The sequence below is a fragment of the Sceloporus occidentalis genome, unplaced genomic scaffold (genome assembly GCF_023333645.1).
Source record: "Sceloporus occidentalis isolate IW3139 unplaced genomic scaffold, rSceOcc1.0.p SCAF_5, whole genome shotgun sequence".
Classification (NCBI taxonomy): domain Eukaryota; kingdom Metazoa; phylum Chordata; class Lepidosauria; order Squamata; family Phrynosomatidae; genus Sceloporus; species Sceloporus occidentalis.
This window is the reverse complement of record NW_028316985.1, coordinates 10,825,047-10,848,512: the sequence shown is the minus strand read 5'-3', so window position 1 is coordinate 10,848,512 and position 23,466 is coordinate 10,825,047. Positions and strand designations below refer to the sequence as shown.

The 23,466-nt window shown below is 42.7% G+C and overlaps 1 protein-coding gene across 1 annotated transcript in view; it reads left to right on the top strand.

The window, feature by feature from the left end:
* The window catches only part of GYS2 (glycogen synthase 2), a 43,808-nt gene extending 24,633 nt beyond the window's left edge, over positions 1-19,175 (top strand). The window contains exons 6-16 of the mRNA XM_089527572.1: positions 680-797; positions 2,047-2,167; positions 2,914-3,020; positions 4,031-4,090; positions 5,771-5,849; positions 6,773-6,886; positions 10,630-10,756; positions 13,573-13,668; positions 15,192-15,355; positions 16,671-16,751; positions 17,541-19,175. Coding sequence (XP_089383698.1) covers positions 680-797; positions 2,047-2,167; positions 2,914-3,020; positions 4,031-4,090; positions 5,771-5,849; positions 6,773-6,886; positions 10,630-10,756; positions 13,573-13,668; positions 15,192-15,355; positions 16,671-16,751; positions 17,541-17,762 — 1,289 coding nt within the window. The 3' untranslated portion in view covers positions 17,763-19,175. The remainder of the gene's footprint in view (positions 1-679; positions 798-2,046; positions 2,168-2,913; positions 3,021-4,030; positions 4,091-5,770; positions 5,850-6,772; positions 6,887-10,629; positions 10,757-13,572; positions 13,669-15,191; positions 15,356-16,670; positions 16,752-17,540) is intronic.
* Positions 19,176-23,466: the final 4,291 nt, after the last annotated feature.

Sequence of the window (23,466 nt, the reverse complement as noted above, 5' to 3'; positions counted from 1 at the left end):
ACTGGGTGACCTTGGACAAGTTGTACTCCCTCAGCCTCTCAGGAAGGCAAAAGCAATCTCCCTCTGAATAAAATCTTGCCAAGAAAACCCTGTTATATGGTTACCTTATGGTTGCCATAAGTCAGAATGACTTGAGGGCACACAACAGGAACAACAACAGGACTTCAGTTACTAGCATCACCATCAAAAACCTTGGACCTTTAAATTTTATGAAGGAGAGGAATTTTTCAGCAGACAGTGCTAGAAACAGAGGAAGCTCTCTTATTTGACTATTGATTCATTTAGTTCATACTGTCTACAGTGATTGGCAGAAGTAATCCAGTGTTTCAGTTCTAGTTGGGGGGGGTTTAGTTGGGTGTTTTCCTCATTCTTATCAAGAAATTTCAGGAAATGAATGTGACACTTTCTGCATCTGTTGTTGTGCTCCACCCCTTTCACTCAGACTTTATCATGCAGGGATAAGAAAAGCTGGCTGTATATTTTCACACTGAGATTCTTAAAAAAAAAATTTTCCACCCTATTCTTGTGTGTCTGTGTCATGAGATTGTCTGAAATACCATTGCAAGTGGCTGAAACCATTTTACCTGTTTCTTGACCTGCCCTATTGAGAAATGAAGACAACTTTCTTCCTTCTTTTAAAAATCTACTCATCTCCCTTCCTTTTCCCTGCTTTTACTAGATGTCATCACTCCGAACGGCTTGAACATTAAGAAATTCTCAGCCATGCACGAGTTTCAGAATTTGCATGCTACCTGCAAAGCTAAGATCCAAGAGTTTGTTCGAGGCCATTTCTACGGGTAGGATCTATGGGTAGACGGATGGTTTTCTCAACATAGTTAAGGTCTTTCTGGGTGGCAGACCCTGTACGAATGGCATTAGGATTTCCTCCTTGCATAATGGGTGAGGAATAATCTTGCTGTTAGTTTCTAATGTTTGGTTTTTTTAAATGTGTGATATCTGGACAAGACCCCAAGAAGGGTGTGGGGTGAGCTAAGGGGTGGAATCTACCAGTGTCTCATGGGCTAATAAGGACAGAAGTAATTGAGCATAGTTTAGTGGCTTGGGGAACCAAGGAATAGAAATAGACACTTATAATATGGCTACTACCATCTTATTTTTAAATGCAGAGATTGAAGGAGGGGCAGGGAGGGACAGGTGGCTTTTGGTCCAATGGCAGGTATGTCTCTACAAGCAGTGGGTCCTTATTTGATTTAATGTTGGATGGGTGCAGGCATGGAGAGTTCAGCTTGCATTTTGATTCTGAGCTTGGTGATTTTTGGTCATTTTGTTACTTCTACCCTTCAAAGATATGTATATGGTTTGGGGGAGAATATGCAAAGAAACAGCAGTGAGGGAGGCTGTTGAACCATTCAAATGCATTTCTTTAACCTGCAATTCTCCTAGCCACTCTTCCCCTCTTGAAATGATAATTACATGGCTGAGGGGCAGAGTTACAAGAAAAATGTTATAAATAGAGGAATGGGTAACCAGTCTACCATTTGTATTCTGCAAATTGTGTCCTTTCCCTTGCTTTGCATAATAAAGTAATGGTTCCCAGACCTGTATTTGCAGATGAATTAAGGGGCCTTTGGTGTAATGCAGGGGTGCACACACAACCTTTTCAGCATCTGGAGCAGAGAACTGTATGTATACATTTGCACATTGTCTTCTTCCTGGAAAGGTGTGAAGAGCCTTCTCTCCATTCTCTCTCACAGCATGAAACAAAGTAGTCTATATGGAGAACTTTTGTTACAGGAGAATGGTGAGCAATATATGAAGTCACACCTTATCTTTGATGAGGATTCCATGCCCTGGGGAATCCTCCTATTCCCTCCATGCATATATATATTTCACTGTCTGTGGGCAAATATGCAAGAACTGGTGTCTGTTGGCTACTGAGGATATGTATAGAATAGGAATTCTAAGCTTTGTCTAACTTGTCATGTTGCTGCTATATGTTGGCATCCTTCACTCAGCCCTACTTCCTGTCTGCACTGTTTGATCAACCCCTTGACCCATTTTGTTTGCTCTCTTTCTTTTTTTCAGTCATCTCGATTTCAACCTTGAAAGGACCTTGTTTTTCTTCATTGCGGGAAGATATGAGTTTTCAAACAAAGGAGCTGACATGTTTCTAGAGGCCTTATCAAGATTAAACTTCTTACTGAGGGTAAGAGAGAACATATGAAGCCCCCTTAGGCAGTTATAGGAATGTAAAAATAGCTATGATGGATTTGACCAAAGGCCTACCTAGAGGACCAATGTGATGTAGTGATTTGCGTGTTAGACCAGCAGACAAGGGATCGAATCCTTCCTGACCTATGGAAAACCACTGGGCAAACCTAAGAGGAAAGCAATAACAAATCCCCTCTGAATAAATCTTGCCAAGAAAACCTTGGCATCCACTTGAAGGCACCACTCAGAATAAATCTTGAAGCATTTTTTTTTAAAATCAAGATACACGTTTTGATCAGTAATACAAAAGGGCAAAAGATGCAAATGTTCTGAAGGAGCAGAAAATGGTGGCAAAGTAAGCATGTTCAAGAATAAATACTGGAAATTCTTATTTAACCCAGCTTTAGAAGGACTGGATCGTGGAGGGGAGCAAATAAGAAGAATGAGCTATGGCTTAGTGATAGGAGAGATACTTTGCATGCAGCTGGTCCCACCACATTCAACTCCAGTGTCTCCACATAGGGCTAGGAAAGGCTCTCTGAAAACCTGGAATCCTGCAGCCAGTCAGTGTAGACAACATTGCTCTAGATAAAGTGATATTGGCCTCTTGTATTTCAGCATTTCTGTATTTATTTATTTTTTAAAAAATAAACAAATACATTAAATAAATGAAACATTTCTTAAAATGAGGGTATTTCCTCCAGCCTATGGAGAAAAGGTTTTGTTTTTACCCCATTTCAGGTGCACAGGAGTGATGTCACGGTAGTAGTGTTCTTCATAATGCCAGCAAGTACTAACAATTTCAATGTGGAAACTTTGAAAGGCCAGGCAGTCCGAAAGCAGCTGTGGTAAGCATCTGAAGGGGGTGGTGGGTCAGGGCTATTCTTAAGTGACAAAAAAAGGGCTAATGATGGATTATGGTGAGCCAAAAGGCTGGTAGGTTTTCCATGGATCAAATTGTCATGTTTTGTTCATGTGCCACAAGTAATGTGAAAGGAAGATTTCATTCATAAATTATGGAGAATGTACTGAGTTTGTGGAATTCTAGATGGTAGCCATGTGGAGGGTCCCTTTTCTAATGCCCTTTCACATAAAAATGTTCCCTGCATGTGATGAAGTAGCTCATTGGTAAAAGTGCTTTGTTGAACTTTTCTCTTTGATGTGCTAGATTAATAAATCCAGGGAGACTTTTTAAAATGTATAGCAGATTATCTGATAATATGATCCTCATCACTGTTTATTTTGAGTCAGTCCAAAGTTTCACCAAGTAATCTCACTTAAAGCACAGAATGGCTTGAAGCACGAAGGAATAACGTTCCTTCACGATTTCTCCCCACTGACATAGCCATATAGTGGCCAAAGGTGGCTAAGAAGCATCTGGTTCTTCTCCTACAACTGCATGCAAAATAATGACATCACCCTGAGAAGAATGACCTGAGAATAACCCTTGGGAGGTTCTGGAGGATACCTTTATTGATGTGCATCCAGGTTTAGGGACATAGTTTTATGTTTCTTGTTTGCCACTGGGGAGTGGAGTCCAGCAGGAGGAAGACGAGTCTCATTGAAGGTGGAGGTTTCGCTGCATTAGGGAAGTTTTGAATTCTTCCCTCCACATTTATCATAACAGGATATATGCCAACCATCATTGAAGGATGCCAGCCATCACTGAAATAATAAATACAAAAATAAGAAATAAAAAAATAACAACCACAGAAAATACTTAGTAGAAAGAGGGTAGAATTACCAGCATTCATTTAAAATTTTAAACAATTTAATTAATTATCATGTTGTGTGGTTATCATGGGGTATAAATAACATAGAATACATAAATGTAATGATCTCTTCTGCTCTTTGTTAGGGACACTGCACATTCAGTGAAAGAAAAGTTTGGCAAAAAACTGTACGAGGCACTATTAAGGTAAGAATTTGGGGTTTCCCATATTTTACTGCATTCACTGTGTTGATGTCTTTCATAAATGTGTTTTATTGCTTGTCACATCCAAGGCAAACACCATTTCCTTATAATACATACTTTTACATATGTGGATCCCTACTTGAATACTGAAAAATTTCAAGATTCAGTTCTGTTTGAATTAGGTCACTGGTATTGAGAAATATAATAATTTTGAATTTGGGATAGCTGTGTTACTGACTGTGTTGCAGAAAAGACAACCAAGAGTCTTGTAGCATCTTAAGGACTAACAGGTTTTCATGGATGTTGGAGACCACAGAAATTTATTCCAAATAAAACTTGGTAATCTTTAAGGTGCCGCAAGATTTTGTTGTTTCTGTGATACTAGGTTTACATAGATGGAGCAAAAGATGGGGGTTTGTGACATTAATTCTCTAAGATTCTTGCTTCCCATCAGCTGTCTAGGAGAATCCATAAACCCAACATTGTTGATTCTTTTCCTCTTTTCCAAGCTCACATTAACTTTGCTCTCAAAGTTAAATACACTGTGCATTTATCAGTCTTTCCTTCATTGATTTGCTGGCATAAGAGGGGGAAGGGGACATGGCTCACCCACTGCCCTGGTGCATTGCCTGCCATTGCTATAAGAAATCACATCCTTTGAGGGCAGAAGGAGGCACCAGCTCCATTCACGTGGCTGTGCACCTCCCTCTGACCCCTGTGATATTAGCTTTACATAGACTGAGCAAAAGATGTGGTTTTGTGATATTAATGCTCTAACAGATTCTTGCTCCCCATCCATAGGAGTATCCATAGACCCAGGCCTGTTAATTCCTTTCCTCTTTTCCAAACTCAGATTAACTTTGGTCTCAAAGATAAAGATACTGTGCATTTATCCAGTTTTTCCTTCATTGATTTGGTGGCATAAGGGAGGAAAAAAGATGGAAGAAGGAGTGGGAAAACATGGGGAGGCTGCAAATGATACTGTCTGAGACCCATGTAACAATTGTGTAAATGAGACAGGGCAATTGCTGCATTCATAGATTCACAGAATCATAGAGTTGGAAGAGACCGCAAGAGCCATCCAGTCCAACCCCCTGCCATGCAGGAAATCCAAATCAAAGCATCCCTGACAGATGGCCACCCAGCTTCTATTTATTAATGCCACATCTGGAAGCATGGTTACTACTTAGGTGGGACACTGGGTGGAAAACATCAATAGAAACCAAAGCGTGTTACCTAGTGGTTTGAGGTAGCTTGAGTCCTCACTGTGGTGCAGTCCTTCCTTGATTTTAAAAATTTTCATAAGTGCATGTAGGATTTCAGTTTGAGGCAATATCCCTTTCCTGGGAGTATTCCAGGTAGGTATCTAGAGTATCCAGGGGTGGAAATACCAGGTTTGGTATGAGACTGTCTTCAAGGCATGTAAACAACGTGTACCAAAACAAGGGTTTTGGCCATGAGTCATCTGAATAGGACACTGCCAGGGCAGAGGGAAAATTGGCATTTTGGTTCATGCAGACAAGGCCTGAGTGAAGCTTACTTTATATAGACATGCATAAGAATACCATGTTTGCCCCAGTGATGGAGGTCAGAAAATGCTCATGCTTCAGTGTGCAATCTTAACAAGATTTTTGGGAACTATCTTCCCTGGTTACTAAAGAATTTGCCTTGTTTCGTCCATAGAGGAGAAATCCCGGATATGAACAAGATCATAGATCGTGATGACCTAACCATCATTAAAAGAGCCATCTATTCCACCCAGGTTAGAAAAAGAATTCCTTGTTCTTCTTGTGATTTTTTTTTAACAGAAATCACAAAATTGGTCTTAAAAGAGCTTGGAAAAGTTATCTATATGGACTGGAGCTCCCAGAATCCAGCAGCTAGCCTTTCCAAGGTCTGGTCTTACAGGCCTAGTTCTCATTATCTATAAAATTGCAGACCATGGGTGTGAGGGATGATTTTGCATAGTTTTATGCTTCTTCCCACCCCCACCCCAGTACCTTAAATAGAGTGAACCCTCCACACTCTCTGGAGTTAGGGGTGCATAAAAAAACACAAATAAAGAATGCTATTTTTTAACGTGAGAGAACACCTTTTTAGGAATCTCTAGGTCTTCCAGCACAAATCTGTGGTCAACATCTGTCAGAAGTTGACCATAGAATTGCTTTGGAGGACCTATAAATGCCTTGAGAAATGTTCTCTCTAGGAATCAGTCTTCCGGAGCAGTCTCTGGCAGACATTGGCCATAGAGTTGCACTGGAGGACCTATAAATGCCTAGAGAAATGTCTCTAGGAATTTCTAGGTCCTCCAGCACAATGTCTGGTGGACATTGACCATAGAGTTGTACTGGAGGACCTAGAAATTTCTAAAGACAACATATTCATTAAATCTGTGAATAATGAAATCCAGAAAAGTCAAAGCCACAAACATGGAGGGCCAAGTGAACAGAAAACTAAAGTGTTGTGGGGAAGGCTCTAGCATCTAGTATTCCATGTATGGGGTTTTATTTACCGTGTAGGAGCATTCAGTGATGTGACATTCAATCTGAAGTTGTACAGGCATAGATTTACCATAAAGGGGGATAATGAAGCATCTTTTGTAATTGTGGTCCATTTGAAACATCAGTTTGCCTCTTTTTTTATAATTATAAGGTATATCTAAAGTAATCTTTTGTTCTATTGCAGAGACAGAGCCTCCCACCAGTGACAACACACAACATGATTGATGATTCCACTGACCCAATCCTTAGTACCATTAGAAGAATTGGCCTTTTCAACAATCGGACCGATCGAGTTAAAGTAAAAAGCTCACTGCTTGGGTTTATATATCTTTTCCTCTTTAAATGAAATTGTCTTAAAGAGTAAATGGGTGTGGCCAACTTGTATAAGGTGAGAATCAGTGGCATCACTAGGATTGGTGTCACCCATTGTGGTAACTCATGGTGTCATCCTCCATTGACCTCCTCCCATACTACATCTATACAGAATCCTTGGTAATGCTTTTTGTACTAAATAATAATAATAATAATATGTTTTATTTATAGACCGCTATTCCGCGATGATCATAGCGGTGTACAGTAAAATCGTTAATACAATAAAAATACAGTTAAAGGAGGGAGAAGTCTCATCCTTCAGGCAGTCCAAGATGTTGCTGGTCTGCCTGCTGGCTCCCTCTGAGGCCGAGATGACAGTTGAGGAGGGAGGGGCCTCTTCCTTCAGGCAGACCTCGATGTTGCTGGGTCTGCCTGATGGCTCCCTCTGAGGCCGAGATGACAGTTGAAGAGGGAGGGGCCTCTTCCTTCAGGCAGTCCAAGATGTTGCTGGGTCTGCCTGATGGCTCCCTCTGAGGCCGAGATGACAGTTGAAGAGGGAGGGGCCTCTTCCTTCAGGCAGTCCTCGATGTTGCTGGGTCTGCCTGCTGGCTCCCTCTGAGGCCGAGATGACAGTTGAGGAGGGAGGGGCCTCTTCCTTCAGGCAGACCTCGATGTTGCTGGGTCTGCCTGATGGCTCCCTCTGAGGCCGAGATGACAGTTGAAGAGGGAGGGGCCTCTTCCTTCAGGCAGTCCCTGATGTTGCTGGGTCTGCCTGATGGCTCCCTCTGAGGCCGAGATGACAGTTGAGGAGGGAGGGGCCTCTTCCTTCAGGCAGTCCAAGATGTTGCTGGTCTGTCTGATGGCTCCCTCTGAGGCCGAGATGACAGTTGAGGAGGGAGGGGCCTCTTCCTTCAGGCAGTCCAAGATGTTGCTGGTCTGCCTGATGGCTCCCTCTGAGGCCGAGATGACAGTTGAGGAGGGAGGGGCCTCTTCCTTCAGGCAGTCCAAGATGTTGCTGGTCTGCCTGATGGCTCCCTCTGAGGCCGAGATGACAGTTGAGGAGGGAGGGGCCTCTTCCTTCAGGCAGTCCAAGATGTTGCTGGTCTGCCTGATGGCTCCCTCTGAGGCCGAGATGACAGTTGAGGAGGGAGGGGCCTCTTCCTTCAGGCAGTCCCCGATGTTGCTGGGTCTGCCTGATGGCTCCCTCTGAGGCCGAGATGACAGTTGAGGAGGGAGGGGCCTCTTCCTTCAGGCAGTCCAAGATGTTGCTGGTCTGCCTGATGGCTCCCTCTGAGGCCGAGATGACAGTTGAGGAGGGAGGGGCCTCTTCCTTCAGGCAGTCCAAGATGTTGCTGGGTCTGCCTGATGGCTCCCTCTGAGGCCGAGATGACAGTTGAAGAGGGAGGGGCCTCTTCCTTCAGGCAGTCCAAGATGTTGCTGGTCTGCCTGATGGCTCCCTCTGAGGCCGAGATGACAGTTGAGGAGGGAGGGGCCTCTTCCTTCAGACAGACCTCGATGTTGCTGGGTCTGCCTGATGGCTCCCTCTGAGGCCGAGATGACAGTTGAAGAGGGAGAGGCCTCTTCCTTCAGGCAGTCCCTGATGTTGCTGGTCTGCCTGATGGCTCCCTCTGAGGCCGAGATGACAGTTGAGGAGGGAGGGGCCTCTTCCTTCAGGCAGTCCCTGATGTTGCTGGTCTGCCTGATGGCTCCCTCTGAGGCCGAGATGACAGTTGAAGAGGGAGGGGCCTCTTCCTTCAGGCAGTCCAAGATGTTGCTGGTCTGCCTGATGGCTCCCTCTGAGGCCGAGATGACAGTTGAGGAGGGAGGGGCCTCTTCCTTCAGGCAGTCCTCGATGTTGCTGGGTCTGCCCGACGGCTCCCTCTGAGGCCGAGATGACAGTTGAAGAGGGAGGGGCCTCTTCCTTCAGGCAGACCTCGATGTTGCTGGGTCTGCCTGATGGCTCCCTCTGAGGCCGAGATGACAGTTGAGGAGGGAGGGGCCTCTTCCTTCAGGCAGTCCCTGATGTTGCTGGTCTGCCTGATGGCTCCCTCTGAGGCCGAGATGACAGTTGAAGAGGGAGGGGCCTCTTCCTTCAGGCAGTCCAAGATGTTGCTGGTCTGCCTGATGGCTCCCTCTGAGGCCGAGATGACAGTTGAGGAGGGAGGGGCCTCTTCCTTCAGGCAGTCCCTGATGTTGCTGGTCTGCCTGATGGCTCCCTCTGAGGCCGAGATGACAGTTGAAGAGGGAGGGGCCTCTTCCTTCAGGCAGTCCAAGATGTTGCTGGTCTGCCTGATGGCTCCCTCTGAGGCCGAGATGACAGTTGAGGAGGGAGGGGCCTCTTCCTTCAGGCAGTCCCTGATGTTGCTGGGTCTGCCTGATGGCTCCCTCTGAGGCCGAGATGACAGTTGAGGAGGGAGGGGCCTCTTCCTTCAGACAGTCCCTGATGTTGCTGGGTATGCCTGATCGCTCCCTCTCTAATTTATTCATAAATCGTAATTCCCATATATAACTGAATCTAACGGTAATAGTTGTGGCATAAACAACTGGCAAAATTTAAATGATTTTTAAATTACAATATCATATGCACAGAAGAGATGTGTTTACATATACATAGTTTCATGTGATTAAAGTGAAAATTTGGTAAAAACTTGATGTTTTAAAAGAAAATTTAATTTTTTTAAAAAATATATATTTTAAAAAATATATTAAATATATCTCCTAGCAAGAGATGAGGGTGCAAATTCTCCAATTTTGAAGGGCTCAGCTCTGAGCAAGAAGAAACGGATGTGTGAAGAACTCCAGCTCAGCTCAACTAACAGAGCAGCAGCTTGTCACAGTTTGCAAAGCTTAGATATTGAATAAGACTGCATTGCATCACCAAGGGCCATTCCTAGGTCTCAGATTGTGGCCTGGAAATCTCAGATCTTATACTGGCAACCCTAGCTCTCCTGCTTTTATCCTGTGTATATAGTAATATAATGCAGTGGTTACAGCATTAGACTTGAATGTGGGAGATCTAGATTCTAGTCATCACTGAGCTGTGAAACTTAGAGCTATGAAGACATTTTGTCACTTATAGTTCAAACAAGGCTGTCTTGATGCATCTAGATAGCCCATTGAGGATTCCCATCCCCATGCCATCTTGTGTTGAGAGAAAGGTTTTTGAACTGTCCATTTAGTGTGCAAGGATGAGCCAGGTCACAATGTACATCTCAATGTTCGCTGTCCACTGTAAACCTCAGGTCAGTCACTCTCTCAGCCTGATCTGCCTCAGAGTGTTGGTGTCAGGATGAAATGCTTATCATACCTGAGCTGCTTTTAAATAGTGACTGCATCTGGGAACTTCTGAATGCCATTGAGATGTGACGCAATAATTAGATCATAAAATGCCAGAATTGAAAGAGGGGCCATCTAGTTCAAAGCCCTCTTTGGTGCATAATCATCATCATCCTATGTGACAGCTATAGCACATTTGACAGCTGTCCAAGCCCTGCTTAAATACTTTGAGTTAAAGAGAGCCCACCACCATTTTGTGGAGTCTGTTCCATTGTTTCAGCTGGGAAAGAAAGGATATTTTTCCCAATCTTTATCTGAAATATGCTTCTCACCCATCTTTAATGGAACAGAGGATAGTATGGCAGTCTGCGTGACACTCCTTTATATGTTTGAAGAAAGAAAAGTAAAGTACATTTTCTTCTAATCCCAACCTCCTCCTTCAACAACTCACAGATAATACTGCATCCTGAATTCCTTTCCTCAACAAGCCCATTGTTACCAATGGATTACGATGAATTTGTCAGGGGTTGTCATCTTGGGGTATTCCCATCCTATTATGAGCCCTGGGGCTACACACCTGGTAAGTAAATTACAGTTGTGTGTATCTGTGTTTGTGTTACTGATTTCTGGTAACTTCTACTTAGGAAATGTGTTACCACAAGACAAGGTTGTCTACTTTTAGATTATAGGCACTAAGCAAAGATGTGTATATCAGTGACTGTTTACAAATGAAAGACAAATAGAATCTCCAGGATCACTGGCAATATAACTTTGAGAGCTTGCAAACGTTACTTTTGCAGGCCTAAATCCAAACTAGAATAAACCCATCAAATGAAGTCAAAACTGGCATGACTTCCATTGATTCAGTTAGCCAACTCTGAGACTGATAATTGGATTTAGGCCAGAGATAAACAAAGTATATACCATCTAAATGTGGCTGAACTGCGGTTCCTGGCATTTCTCATTAGTGGCTATGTTGCATAGGATTGATGGGAACTACAGTTCAGGAATATTAAAAAGTTTGCTTGCTTCTGACTGATTCCCCAGATTTTGGCTTGCAAAATTTCTCAGAATACTTTCTGGGTGATTCTGGGAATGATAGTTTCACCACCAAGAATAAAAAAGTAACTTTTCTCAGCTTTGCTGTGAGTACTAGTTTCTCTTGGGTTGGACCAACCAACCATTTACTCTCATGTTCTGGTTCCAAATGTGGACCAACTGTGATTCTGAATAGCTTGCCAGAAGGGAACAAAAACACAGGCATCATAATAACAAGAGAAGAAAATATAGTTTTGTGCAGACTACACCTTTAATATCTTAACTCCCTATCTGGAAGTAAGACCCAGATTGCACCTACACTGCAGAAATAATGCAATTTGACATCATTTGGTGTAGCTCCATCCTACAGAATCTTGGGATTTGTAGTTTTGTGAGGCATCAGCATACTTTGACAAAGAATTTGATAAAGAACTTGTAAAATTACAAATCCCAGAATTATGTAGAATGGAGCTACATCATTTAAAGTTATATCAAATGCATTATTTCTGCAGTAGATGCACTGTAGATAAATTAAATTCAGCAAGACTTCTCAAAAGACAAATACAGAACTGTAGTGTTAGCTATATATATGTAGTGTTAGCCTTTGTACCAAAATTGCCTTTTTTCATAGACATACAGAAATTTATATCGTGTTGTTGCTACTTTTGATGAGAGAAGAAGAGAGATTCCATCCAGAACAATACAGGGATATTCCAGTGTGTTGTGTTATTTGTTTGTTTGTTTGTTTTTAACTGTTAGGAAATTCTCTAACAGCTATTCAACCAGAAAGCTGTCAAACAAAAGGAAAGCAAGTACAGGCCTGGTTAGTAGGTTTAACCAGTAGATAACTTTAAACCAGCCTCTCCCAACATGACATCTTCCCAATTGTTTGTATTGCAACTCCCAGCATGTCTGATCTGACCAATGTCAGTGCTGATGCAGATTAATGGGAATTGACGTGCAAATCATCTGAAGGGGATTAAGTTGGGAAAGTCTGCTTTAATGAGCCTTTCTCTTTCCATGCTTTTGTCTTATCAGCAATTTTGAAGCATTGTATTTATTGCCATTATTTATTTGACCTTTTGCTTTGGATACAATTTTAAGCACAGGCAATATAAAGAAATGAATGGATTAACATGTTAAAACAAATGCCGTTAGGGCATACGTTATCACTATGGCTTAGATATCTCCTGTTTCTGGTGAGATGGTGCAAAATAATAATAATAATAATAATAATAATAATAATAATAATAATAGGTTTTATTTATATACCGCCCAATCACTGGGAATCCGAGCAGTTTACAATAGAGGGGATAACAGACAGTTCCCTGCCCACAGGCTTACAATCTAAAAGATATGACACAAAAGGAGAAGGGAATGGTGAGGGGGGAGGGGATCAGGTCCAGCATTCTTCTCTCCCTCTGAGGCCTGGACCAAGGCAGATGGACCGGAGGGAGGGCTCTTCTTCTTCAGGCTAGCCCCTGATGGTACTGGGCCAGCCTTCTCTCTCCCTCAGAGACCGAAAGATGACAGTTAGGGAGGGAGGAGCCTCTTTCTTCAGGCTAGCCCCTGATGGAACTGGGCCAGCCTACTCTCTCCCTTAGAGGCCGAAGGATGACAGTTAGGGAGGGAGGAGCCTCTTTCTTCAGGCTAGCCCCTGATGGAACTGGGCCAGCCTACTCTCTCCCTTAAAGGCCGAAGGATGACAGTTAGGGAGGGAGGAGCCTCTTTCTTCAGGCTAGCCCCTGATGGAACTGGGCCAGCCTACTCTCTCCCTTAAAGGCCGAAGGATGACAGTTAGGGAGGGAGGAGCCTCTTTCTTCAGGCTAGCCCCTGATGGAACTGGGCCAGCCTACTCTCTCCCTTAGAGGCCGAAGGATGACAGTTAGGGAGGGAGGAGCCTCTTTCTTCAGGCTAGCCCCTGATGGAACTGGGCCAGCCTACTCTCTCCCTTAAAGGCCGAAGGATGACAGTTAGGGAGGGAGGAGCCTCTTTCTTCATGCTAGCCCCTGATGGAACTGGGCCAGCCTACTCTCTCCCTTAAAGGCCGAAAGATGACAGTTAGGGAGGGAGGAGCCTCTTTCTTCAGGCTAGCCCCTGATGGAACTGGGCCAGCCTACTCTCTCCCTTAGAGGCCGAAGGATGACAGTTAGGGAGGGAGGAGCCTCTTTCTTCAGGCTAGCCCCTGATGGAACTGGGCCAGCCTACTCTCTCCCTTAAAGGCCGAAGGATGACAGTTAGGGAGGGAGGAGCCTCTTTCTTCAGGCTAGCCCCTGGTGGTACTGGGCCAGCCTTCTCTCTCCCTCAGAGGCCGAGCATTATATCACCTAAATCCTTTTTGCCTTTGTCTTTTTGCAGCCGAGTGTACTGTTATGGGGATTCCCAGCGTGACCACGAATTTGTCTGGATTTGGCTGCTTCATGCAAGAGCATGTGGCTGACCCAGCTGCTTATGGTGAGGCTTTTAAACCAAAACCAGTTATTGAATGCATTTACTGATGGTTTCCCACAAGTGGATGCATCACATCAAATGTCTGAAGTGGAAATGCTCACCCAATCTCCTAAGAAGAGAAATGCTCAGTGTTTCCTTCCTTTAGGCTTTCTCCCAGACAACCAGTACTCCTTAACTGCAACAAGAACAGTATCAAAAATATGTCTTTCCCCATCAACAGCCCTTATCTCTGCTGAATGAAATCACTATTCAGGTTGCATTGCACAACCACTATATAACTTTGTGGGGCCCCAGAAATAGAAGATTTGCCTCATTTATTTGTTTTCCTGTTCATTATATTCTGAACCAGGAGCCAAATTCCTGGGATCTGTTCTGCTTCATTTAGATTTTATTACTGTTTCAGAAAAGATTTTTTATTGTCGGTCTGATACTGACTCCATGGGAACTTGCAAGGTTTCTCCTTTTGCATTGGCAGCAATGGAAATTTGAGAAAGATATATTGTTCCTATTGCTTTGGAGACACTCTCATTTTATTATAGTATTATTATTTAGACTTCATGTGTTTTAACTGAATTGAATTTTAAATTCTTTATATGCAAGATTGTTATACTATTTCTTTTATGTAATACTTTCATAATACTGCTCTTACATGTTGTATTATATTTTAACACTTTGTGGCCTTTGGTTTAAGCACTAATAAATGACCATGTCTATGGCCATGCAACTCCCTCAGTGCCATCTCCTCAACATGGGATATTGGCCATAGATTTTCAGATAGTCTGTACCCAAGTTAGAGAGTAACATAAAGGATAGTTGGAGTCAACAGGCCCTACAAAAACATCCCATTTATACCTTTTGAGACATTGTGAGAAGAAATGGCCATCCTATAATTTTCTTGTTTGTGGAAGAACTTCACAGTTCTTCTATTTTTCAAAAAAAAGGAATAAAAGGGTAGGAGAAATAGGGGTGTGTAGATGTTAGGAAGATGTGAATCTGTATGTCTGTAAGTTTGTTTTATGCTGTATGTTTTATCTTTGTGTGTGTGTGTCTGTCAGAAGGTTTAACAAAAAATATTTTAATAATTAAAAAAGGGGGGGACCACTATAAGAGAATGTAAAAAGACCTGAACTAAAAATCCAGCGAGCAACCAGGTAAATAGAAGGCCAGGCAAAAGAAGGAGGGTTTTATTGTTTTTGTTTTTTTTGTTTTTTGGTACTGGTTGTTTTATATTAACTACATATTCTTAATATTTTTCTGCTAACTTCATGAATCAGTCTGCTAAAATGCAAGCTTTAGAGCCTCTAAAAGTTCAGTTTTAATTAAAAGAATAAGAGGAGGAGGAAGGGAGGGGGAGGAGGAGGAGACCATCAATTGATCAAATAAATAAATTATGAATTGTTCCACTTCAGAGAGCAGGACTGTTGTAAAGGTCATTATATACAGTGACAGATGCAACAAAAGCTTTCAAAGGCCAAAAGAGCATCTACATCTCCTTGTTTCCAGCCAACCTTGTTTGTCTCCTACAGGTATTTACATCGTGGACAGGAGATTCCGCTCCCCAGATGAATCTTGTAATCAGCTGACACAGTTCCTCTATGGATTCTGCCAGCAATCACGTCGGCAAAGAATTGTCCAGAGGAACCGAACAGAGAGGCTCTCAGACTTGTTGGACTGGAGATATCTAGGCAGGGTATGTTGAAATATTCAAACTATTATCCATGCTTCCTAAGTGGACCCTTCACATATCAGAGCAGTTTCTCTGAATATCAGCTGCTGGGGACAAGCAAAAGCTAAAGGCCACTACTACCTTCATGGCAGGTTCTGTGGAAGGCCATTCCAAACGCGACTAGCCCATTCCTATTTAACTGTATAACTGCTTACATTCCTATATAACTTGGAAGTTTATACTGTACTTTGTCTACAGCAAGCTTTTGCAATAGATGTATAAATAAAGCAATCCAGAACCCTGGTTTTCTTTTCTGATTTGGAATCCTTGCAAGAGTACTTGAAGAGATTTAAGAGTGTTTGTTCCATTAATACTGCAGACCTACTCAGAAGAGGTCCCATGGAGTTCAGTGGGACTTACTCTCAGGCTATAGGCTTTTACTGCAAGGCCCTGAGCAGATGGACAAGGAAAGCACAGGCTGAGCCTATGCTATTCTGGCCCAGGTGCTCACCCAGCTTGATTCTCAGGGCTTGCTCTGGCCTTGGGACCCACTACCAATGTGCACTCTGTAGCTTTTTGCACCATCACACTTACGGAGAAGCCCCATCTTCCATATGTCCAGGTGTACCTATTTGGCCAGGCACTCCATTTCTGCATCAGACACAGCAACAGGGGGTGTCCCAATAAGAGTGATGGCATGGAAAGGTAAGGAGCACATGGGGGCCATTTAAACAGCCAGGCTTTGCTGCAGAGTTTCCAGGAAAACTCCACAGCAAACCAAGGGTCACATTGGCCTGCCTTAAAAGCTATTTACCCCTGGATTGGATTGGACAGGATTGATCAGATCTGTGACTGTTCTGCCTGGACCTGCAGTTTTGACCTGTATCATCCAAAATGGATAACATGAGGCCAGAGGGAACACAGGCTTTTTAGTAATAGTAATAGCACTTCCCATACAGCATTATGGTGTTAAGCACTTTTTGAAGTTGTTTACAATGTGTCAGCCAATTGTCCCCAACAAGCTGGGTACTCATTTTACCAACTTACAAAAGGATAGAAGGCTAAGTCAATCTGTGTGGACAGCTCTTAAATATGTTTTTTCCCCTGGCTGCTATTGCAAAAATGTGGTTGGGTGGGCTACATCATCTGGAAGCCATCAGATATAACTAATGACAGGTGTGACTAATGTGACTATTTGGCGGCTCATAAAGAATTGTAAAGTCTAAATATGATCTTTTCAGAGCATAGAAAATGGCTATTTTCTGTACTGACTCTTGTTACAAAGTCTTTGCCTTCTGACTATTTACATTTTGGACCCCCCATCCCTCTCTTCTTGCAGTATTATATGCATGCCAGGCACTTGGCTCTTAGTCGAACATTTCCTGAGAAATTTGAGATGGAACCAAATGCTCCACCAAAGGTAACTTTTCTTAAATCTAGACCACAATATTCCATCACCTATCTAAGGGGGATTATTATTTCCCCCTCTTTGTATTAAAAATGGCAAAATGTATGTCAGAGGAGGAGCATCCTTTTACTATCAGTCCATGCCACACTTAGCAAGATGCAATAAGATACTTTTTTCTTCTTGCTGAACCTGAATCCAGTTGGCTTTTCATTCCCTGGCTGAAACCTTCAACACAAAAACCTCTACTTGTTCCAGTATTATAATTTGTGGGATACAGGGCTTTTGGAAGACTTTTGGAAGAAAAAACAAAATCATCAGCCCTCCACAATGCCCAACCCCTGCTATTATAATTATTCATTCATAAAATTTCACACACTTTTCTTTTGGTATTCAGACACTCTGTCGTCTGGTAGAGGAATTATTTCGCAGAGGATTAAAATATATATGTGGGGTGTTTGAACAAACAAAACCTACACTTTTTCTCCACAGAATTATTCCACTTCAACACTTTGCTATTTTTGAAGACAGGGAGAAAATAGCAGAGGAAAATTTGTTTTCGCCCATAGCAGGGAGAAAACCACCATAATTACCCCTCCTCACATGGGAGGATGAAATAGTCAAGGATTTATCTGTCTAGCGTGCATTTACTTAGAGGGGTGGTGAGGTCTTTTTCTCTGGACATCTTCAAAACATGGCTAGACAACTATCTGATAGGAATGCTCTTGCAGCAGTTGAGCAGACTCAACAACTCAACAGCTCTATGATTCTATGCTTTATTTCTTTCCCATGTTTCTCTTACAGACTGAAGGATTTCGGTACCCACGACCTTCATCGGTACCCCCTTCACCCTCTGTTTCTCAGCACAATAGCCCCCACCAAAGCGATGAAGAAGTTGAAGATGAGGATGAAAGATACGATGAGGAAGAAGAGGCTGAAAGAGATCGGCAGAACATAAAGTCTCCTTTCTCCTTCAGCGCAGTGCCAACGGGGAAGAAGAAGCAACATGGGGAATACAGGAACTGATGAAATATCCTTTTGCTCATGGCCTCTCATGGGTGCTACTCATTTGGCTTGCACACTCGTCCTCACCTTAAAGGCCAGATGGTTGCAGTGTGACAGAAGAGGAGTGAAAATGCATCCTATAATAAGCTCAACATCTGAAATATCTTGAATTACCCCTTTCCCACTGCAAATAGTTTTTATGGTATTTCTTCCTTCCCTCCCTTTATGGAGAAAGAAGAAGAAATTTAGAAGACTATATTAAACATTAGGGCTGCATGCTGGCTTTTATATTTGTATCTCTGATACCTATCATTGGAGGAAGGAGCAAAGTGTCATTAGGCTTATTGATAAGCCTGATGCTATTTTACAATGTTATCTGTGCAGGTAAATCCAGCTCATATTCTGTAGACATGAAGATGTTCCTTGCCACCTCTAGGGAAAAAAATCCCTAATCTTTCAGTTAAAATTCTCTATCCTTGTCTGTCAAGTTTCCTATATAGACTACTATAGCAAAAGACCAAATACGACAGTTTTGAGACATAGTGTAATGAGGGTATGTTGGACTGTTAATTTCAGCTATATGTTGCAGAATTCTCTTCACAGTTTTGAAGCAGTGAGATGAAAGCATGTTCATGCATTTCTAATATCTGGTTCTAATGTCAGTAGCAGGCTCAGCCTATCTTCAAAAAAAGTAGCATCATTAAGTCCTGACAAACACACACAACCAATGTCCTTCCCCTTTGCTAGTAATAGCAAAGATAAAAGAAGCAAAACTGGATATATGGAAAGCAAATACCAAACCTGGCACACAACTTTATAGTGCGATTAAGAATATCCTTTACTAGATTTTCTCCAGACTGCCACACATTGCAGATTATATTTTTCTCTCTTAAACAACCTTACTTTCAATGTGGTGGTTGCGGACTCTTTATATATATTGTTTTCAAGCAGTGGGTGGAAAAAATTCAGGTGCCATCCATCCTTGTAGCTGAGCACTTTTTTCTCCCTCCACACTATTAAGGGGAAAAGATGGAGACTGGTATTCTCTTCCTTTACTTATCTGCTCAGATGTAAGTCCTGTTTTTGTTTTTATTAAGGCTTACTCCCAGATAGGTTTGTACAGACCTGTGGCATGAATTTTATATGGACCTGCAGTTAAATTTGATTTGTAACCTAGCAAATTTTCAACCATTTCAGACATCAGTCTGCAAACCCCTAAAAATATTATTTCTGAATTTCATAACCCATATTTTTGTTTGTTTGAAATTCAACTATACTTGAATGAAACTTTAGCATAATATCTTTCTATCTCCCCATCACTCCCCCACACATAAAATATGTGATATTCATTTTAAAGTTAAACTGGAATTTATAGTCATTCCTATTTGCCTATTTCGGAATTTGAGAATTCAGTCTGAAGAACACACACACATACACACAGGTTTGATTAATTTTGATTCATGTGTCAAGATCTTATCTTTTTTTCTGGTTTTCAAACAGTTTCTGCATGGTGTATAAGATGGTTACTTTTGTTAACTGCTGTCAAGTCAGTTTCAGGCTACAGTGATCCTATGAATGAGAGAGCTCCAAGTCATCTTATCATCAACAGTCTTGCTCACCTCTTTCAGATTTAGGTCTGTGGCTTCCTTGATTGAATCTATCCATCTGTAACATCATCTTCCTCTTTTCATATTGGTTTCTCCCTTACCAAATGTTATTGCCTTTTCTAGTTAGTCATGTCTTCTCATGATATGTCCAAAATACAACAGTTTCAGTTTAGTCAAATTGGATTCTAGGGAGAGATCAGGCTTGATTTGCTCTTGAATCCATTTATTTGTCTTTTTAGCAGTTCATGGTATCCATAGAACTCTTCTTCAGCACCATATTTCAAATGAAATGATTTTATTTCTATCCACTTTCTTCACTGTACAGCTTTCATAACCATACATAGGAACTGGAGATACAGTGGCACAGACAATCCTAACTTCAGTGATATACCTTTACACTTCAGGATCTTGTCTAGTTCCTTCTTAGCTGTCCTTCAAATTTCTAGTCTTCTTCTGGTTTCTTGCAGTCTCCATTCTGATTAATGGCAGAGCGGGTAGGCATACTGATACTGCAGAATTAAAGCAGTTTGATACCACTTTAAATGCCATGGCTTTATCCTACAGAATCCTGGGATTTGTGGTTTGGTGAGGTATTCAGCCTGGTCTGTCAGAGAGGTTAGAGTAATTCCATTTAAAGTGGTGTCAAACAGCTTTAATTCTGCAGTGTAGCTACACCCAGAGCCAACATATGGAAAATACTTTGGGCCTTTGAATCAGGCCTCTGGAAATCAGCCCCAAACACCCCAGAAGAGGGAGCTATCCTTAGGCATCCCCATCACAGATAGTAGTGCTGAAGCTGTTAGCTCCGCAGCAATTGGGTGATAGACAAAACCAGTGTGATTCCATCAGACCCTATAAAAACTCTGTAATCTGAGGAAGTTGGCTTCTGTTAAATACAGACACTGTGTGGCCCCCATCTGAGTTTCATCTCTCCAACTTGACAGGCCAATTCATCTGACTTCAACCATCATACATCTGCCTTGCTTCATCTCCTGCAGACCTTCATACTTTCCAACTGCCCAAGTTTGCCAGGGCCAGCCCAATTTCATCTTCTATCATCCCATTTTTTTCCAGCTGCTTTTAAAATATCCCAGTTACTTATCCTCCCATTTTGTTCCCACCTTGCTTCATTTGTTGCAGACTGAGTACAAAATGTAAAAGTAGTTTGCACTCAATTAACTCAGCAGGGAGGAGAGGAGGGGGCAAGATTTTGCCTTTCCCAGGAGGCTCAGGCAAAAGCAAACTGCTACAGCCTATCCTAGCTTGTGTGTTCTTCCTCATTAATAACTTTTGCCATTTTGAGCACACTCTGATGTTGCTTACTATCAGTTTTCTTCTATGAAGGGTTGGAGGGTATGCAGTGGAAGGGTTAAACTAAAAAAAACAACACGATCTGCTGTTTCCCTCCAACCTGGCCCTCTTGAAACAAGCTGATATGGAAAAATACTTTAAAACAGGGTAGCTTCAGGAAATAAGGCATGGAAAGGGAACATATTTCATGCCTGTCTCCTCCATCCAGCTTCCAGTGTTAAAAAAATTACCTCCAACCTTCTGTGCACCCACTTGTTTTATAATTGAAATAGAAAGCCAAGCATGGTTCTGGTTTGGCTCTTTTGTTTAATCATGCATAATTTCAGCTTGAATTTTTGCATTGTTTTGAGCTCTGCTTCAGTGTTTTGGTTACAATGGAATATGAGAGCAAAGACATAGATGCGGTTGTTTCCAAACTTTATTTGTAGTTTTCTCAAGCTGTAACACTAAACTATTCCGGTCTAATACTATAATAATTGGGGGCAAAGGACTGAGCTCTCACCTCTTAACTCTGGCACAACTCATGCTTTAACCAGAATCAATAATACCAAGACATTAAGAGAGATGAAAATTAACAAAAGCAAAAATGGAAAATGGAAACTATCCAGAATGGGTCACTTGAATGAAATGAGACGACAAAGTAAAATGTAAAGTTAAAAAAATCCAGACTGAACATGTTTCAGTGCATAGAATCTGCAAGTAGTTAAGCCTTAAAATGAGCAAGCAGGTACTCCTTGGCTAAGGGAGGCAACCAAATAAAAGGTCTCTTATCTGCCAAACCTATGTCCTCCAGGATTGGCTTTTCTATAGGCACTTGAGTTACTGTGTCTACTCACCCATATTAAAGAGGCATGCCACATTGAAAGTAGCCTACCAGTACTGCTGATTCCCAAAACAGCTAGGGAACCTCTTGCAATCTCAGTCCTTGAGCATGCTATGATAATGGAAAGAACCTTGTTGCAAATACCTCCCAGTTTCTTAATGAAAGGAACCAGGAGCCAAATAAAAAACACACCATTGCTCCTGTTTACGGTGTTCACTTTTTAAAGCATTCCAATCTAAAGGTGGCAATCTTAAGTGGAATAATAAACACACAGAAAGAAAGCCATGCTGATCTATGAGGGAAAAAAAACCAAAATCCATAGGTGGGCAATAACTTTATTAAGACCAAGCAAAATGGCACAGAAGCATGCAAGCTTTCAAGTTCTCCAGAACGCTTCTTCAGGCCAGGTGGTATCAAATTTTTTTTTAAAAAAGCAGAAGATGAAGGGAGAAACTAAGAAGTCCAAAAATTCAGCCAGATATTATGGCCACTACTCATGTAGAGTCGCCAAATCCTGCATCATAGAAATCCAGATTCTGAAAGCAGAATAAATCATGCACATGATAAGTAATCTTGAATGTCTTTATTCAGACCTGATAGCAGACCCAAGCCAAAACAAAAGGCTGCAAAGATCTGAACCCAGCTACTATTTGCCTTTCTCAGCCATGTACTTGTTCATATTGGGGGAAAGTAAGATGCAAGGGCCCCTTTTAAAAAAAAATATTGCACTTGTGTGCATGCATGCTCTCTCTCACATATGCAAATACTCATACTTTATACAGTATTAAAACAGAACCAGTTTAAACAAAATGTCTGCTACCTTGTGTGTCACTTAGCCCATGTCATTTGAATAAAATATACTGGGTTTGAGAGTGGGGTTTCTTAAATAATAAATAATAATAATAATTTTTTTATTTTTATACCGCCCTTCCATAGATCAGGGCGGTTCACAGCAAATATCAATAAAACAATTAAGAATACATAAAAACACCCCTCTCTCACTGACCCCTCCCCCCTGGTAAAAAGCCACCACAGCGGCAAGATAGTCCTCCGCAGTTCTGGGGAGCTTCTTCCCAGGTGACATGGGGGGGGGGGGGCAGCGGCAGAAGTAGTCCTCCACCAGCTCTCAGGCAGTCCCCGATGTTGCTGGGTCTGCCTGATGGCTCCCTCTGAGGCCGAGATGACAGTTGAAGAGGGAGGGGCCTCTTCCTTCAGGCAGTCCTCGATGTTGCTGGGTCTGCCTGATGGCTCCCTCTGAGGCCGAGATGACAGTTGAAGAGGGAGGGGCCTCTTCCTTCAGGCAGACCTCGATGTTGCTGGGTCTGCCTGATGGCTCCCTCTGAGGCCGAGATGACAGTTGAGGAGGGAGGGGCCTCTTCCTTCAGGCAGACCTCGATGTTGCTGGGTCTGCCTGATGGCTCCCTCTGAGGCCGAGATGACAGTTGAAGAGGGAGGGGCCTCTTCCTTCAGGCAGTCCTCGATGTTGCTGGGTCTGCCTGATGGCTCCCTCTGAGGCCGAGATGACAGTTGAAGAGGGAGGGGCCTCTTCCTTCAGGCAGACCTCGATGTTGCTGGGTCTGCCTAATGGCTCCCTCTGAGGCCGAGATGGCAGTTGAGGAGGGAGGGGCCTCTTCCTTCAGGCAGACCTCGATGTTGCTGGGTCTGCCTGATGGCTCCCTCTGAGGCCGAGATGACAGTTGAAGAGGGAGGGGCCTCTTCCTTCAGGCAGTCCTCGATGTTGCTGGGTCTGCCTGATGGCTCCCTCTGAGGCCGAGATGACAGTTGAAGAGGGAGGGGCCTCTTCCTTCAGGCAGTCCTCGATGTTGCTGGGTCTGCCTGATGGCTCCCTCTGAGGCCGAGATGACAGTTGAAGAGGGAGGGGCCTCTTCCTTCAGGCAGTCCTCGATGTTGCTGGGTCTGCCTGATGGCTCCCTCTGAGGCCGAGATGACAGTTGAGGAGGGAGGGGCCTCTTCCTTCAGGCAG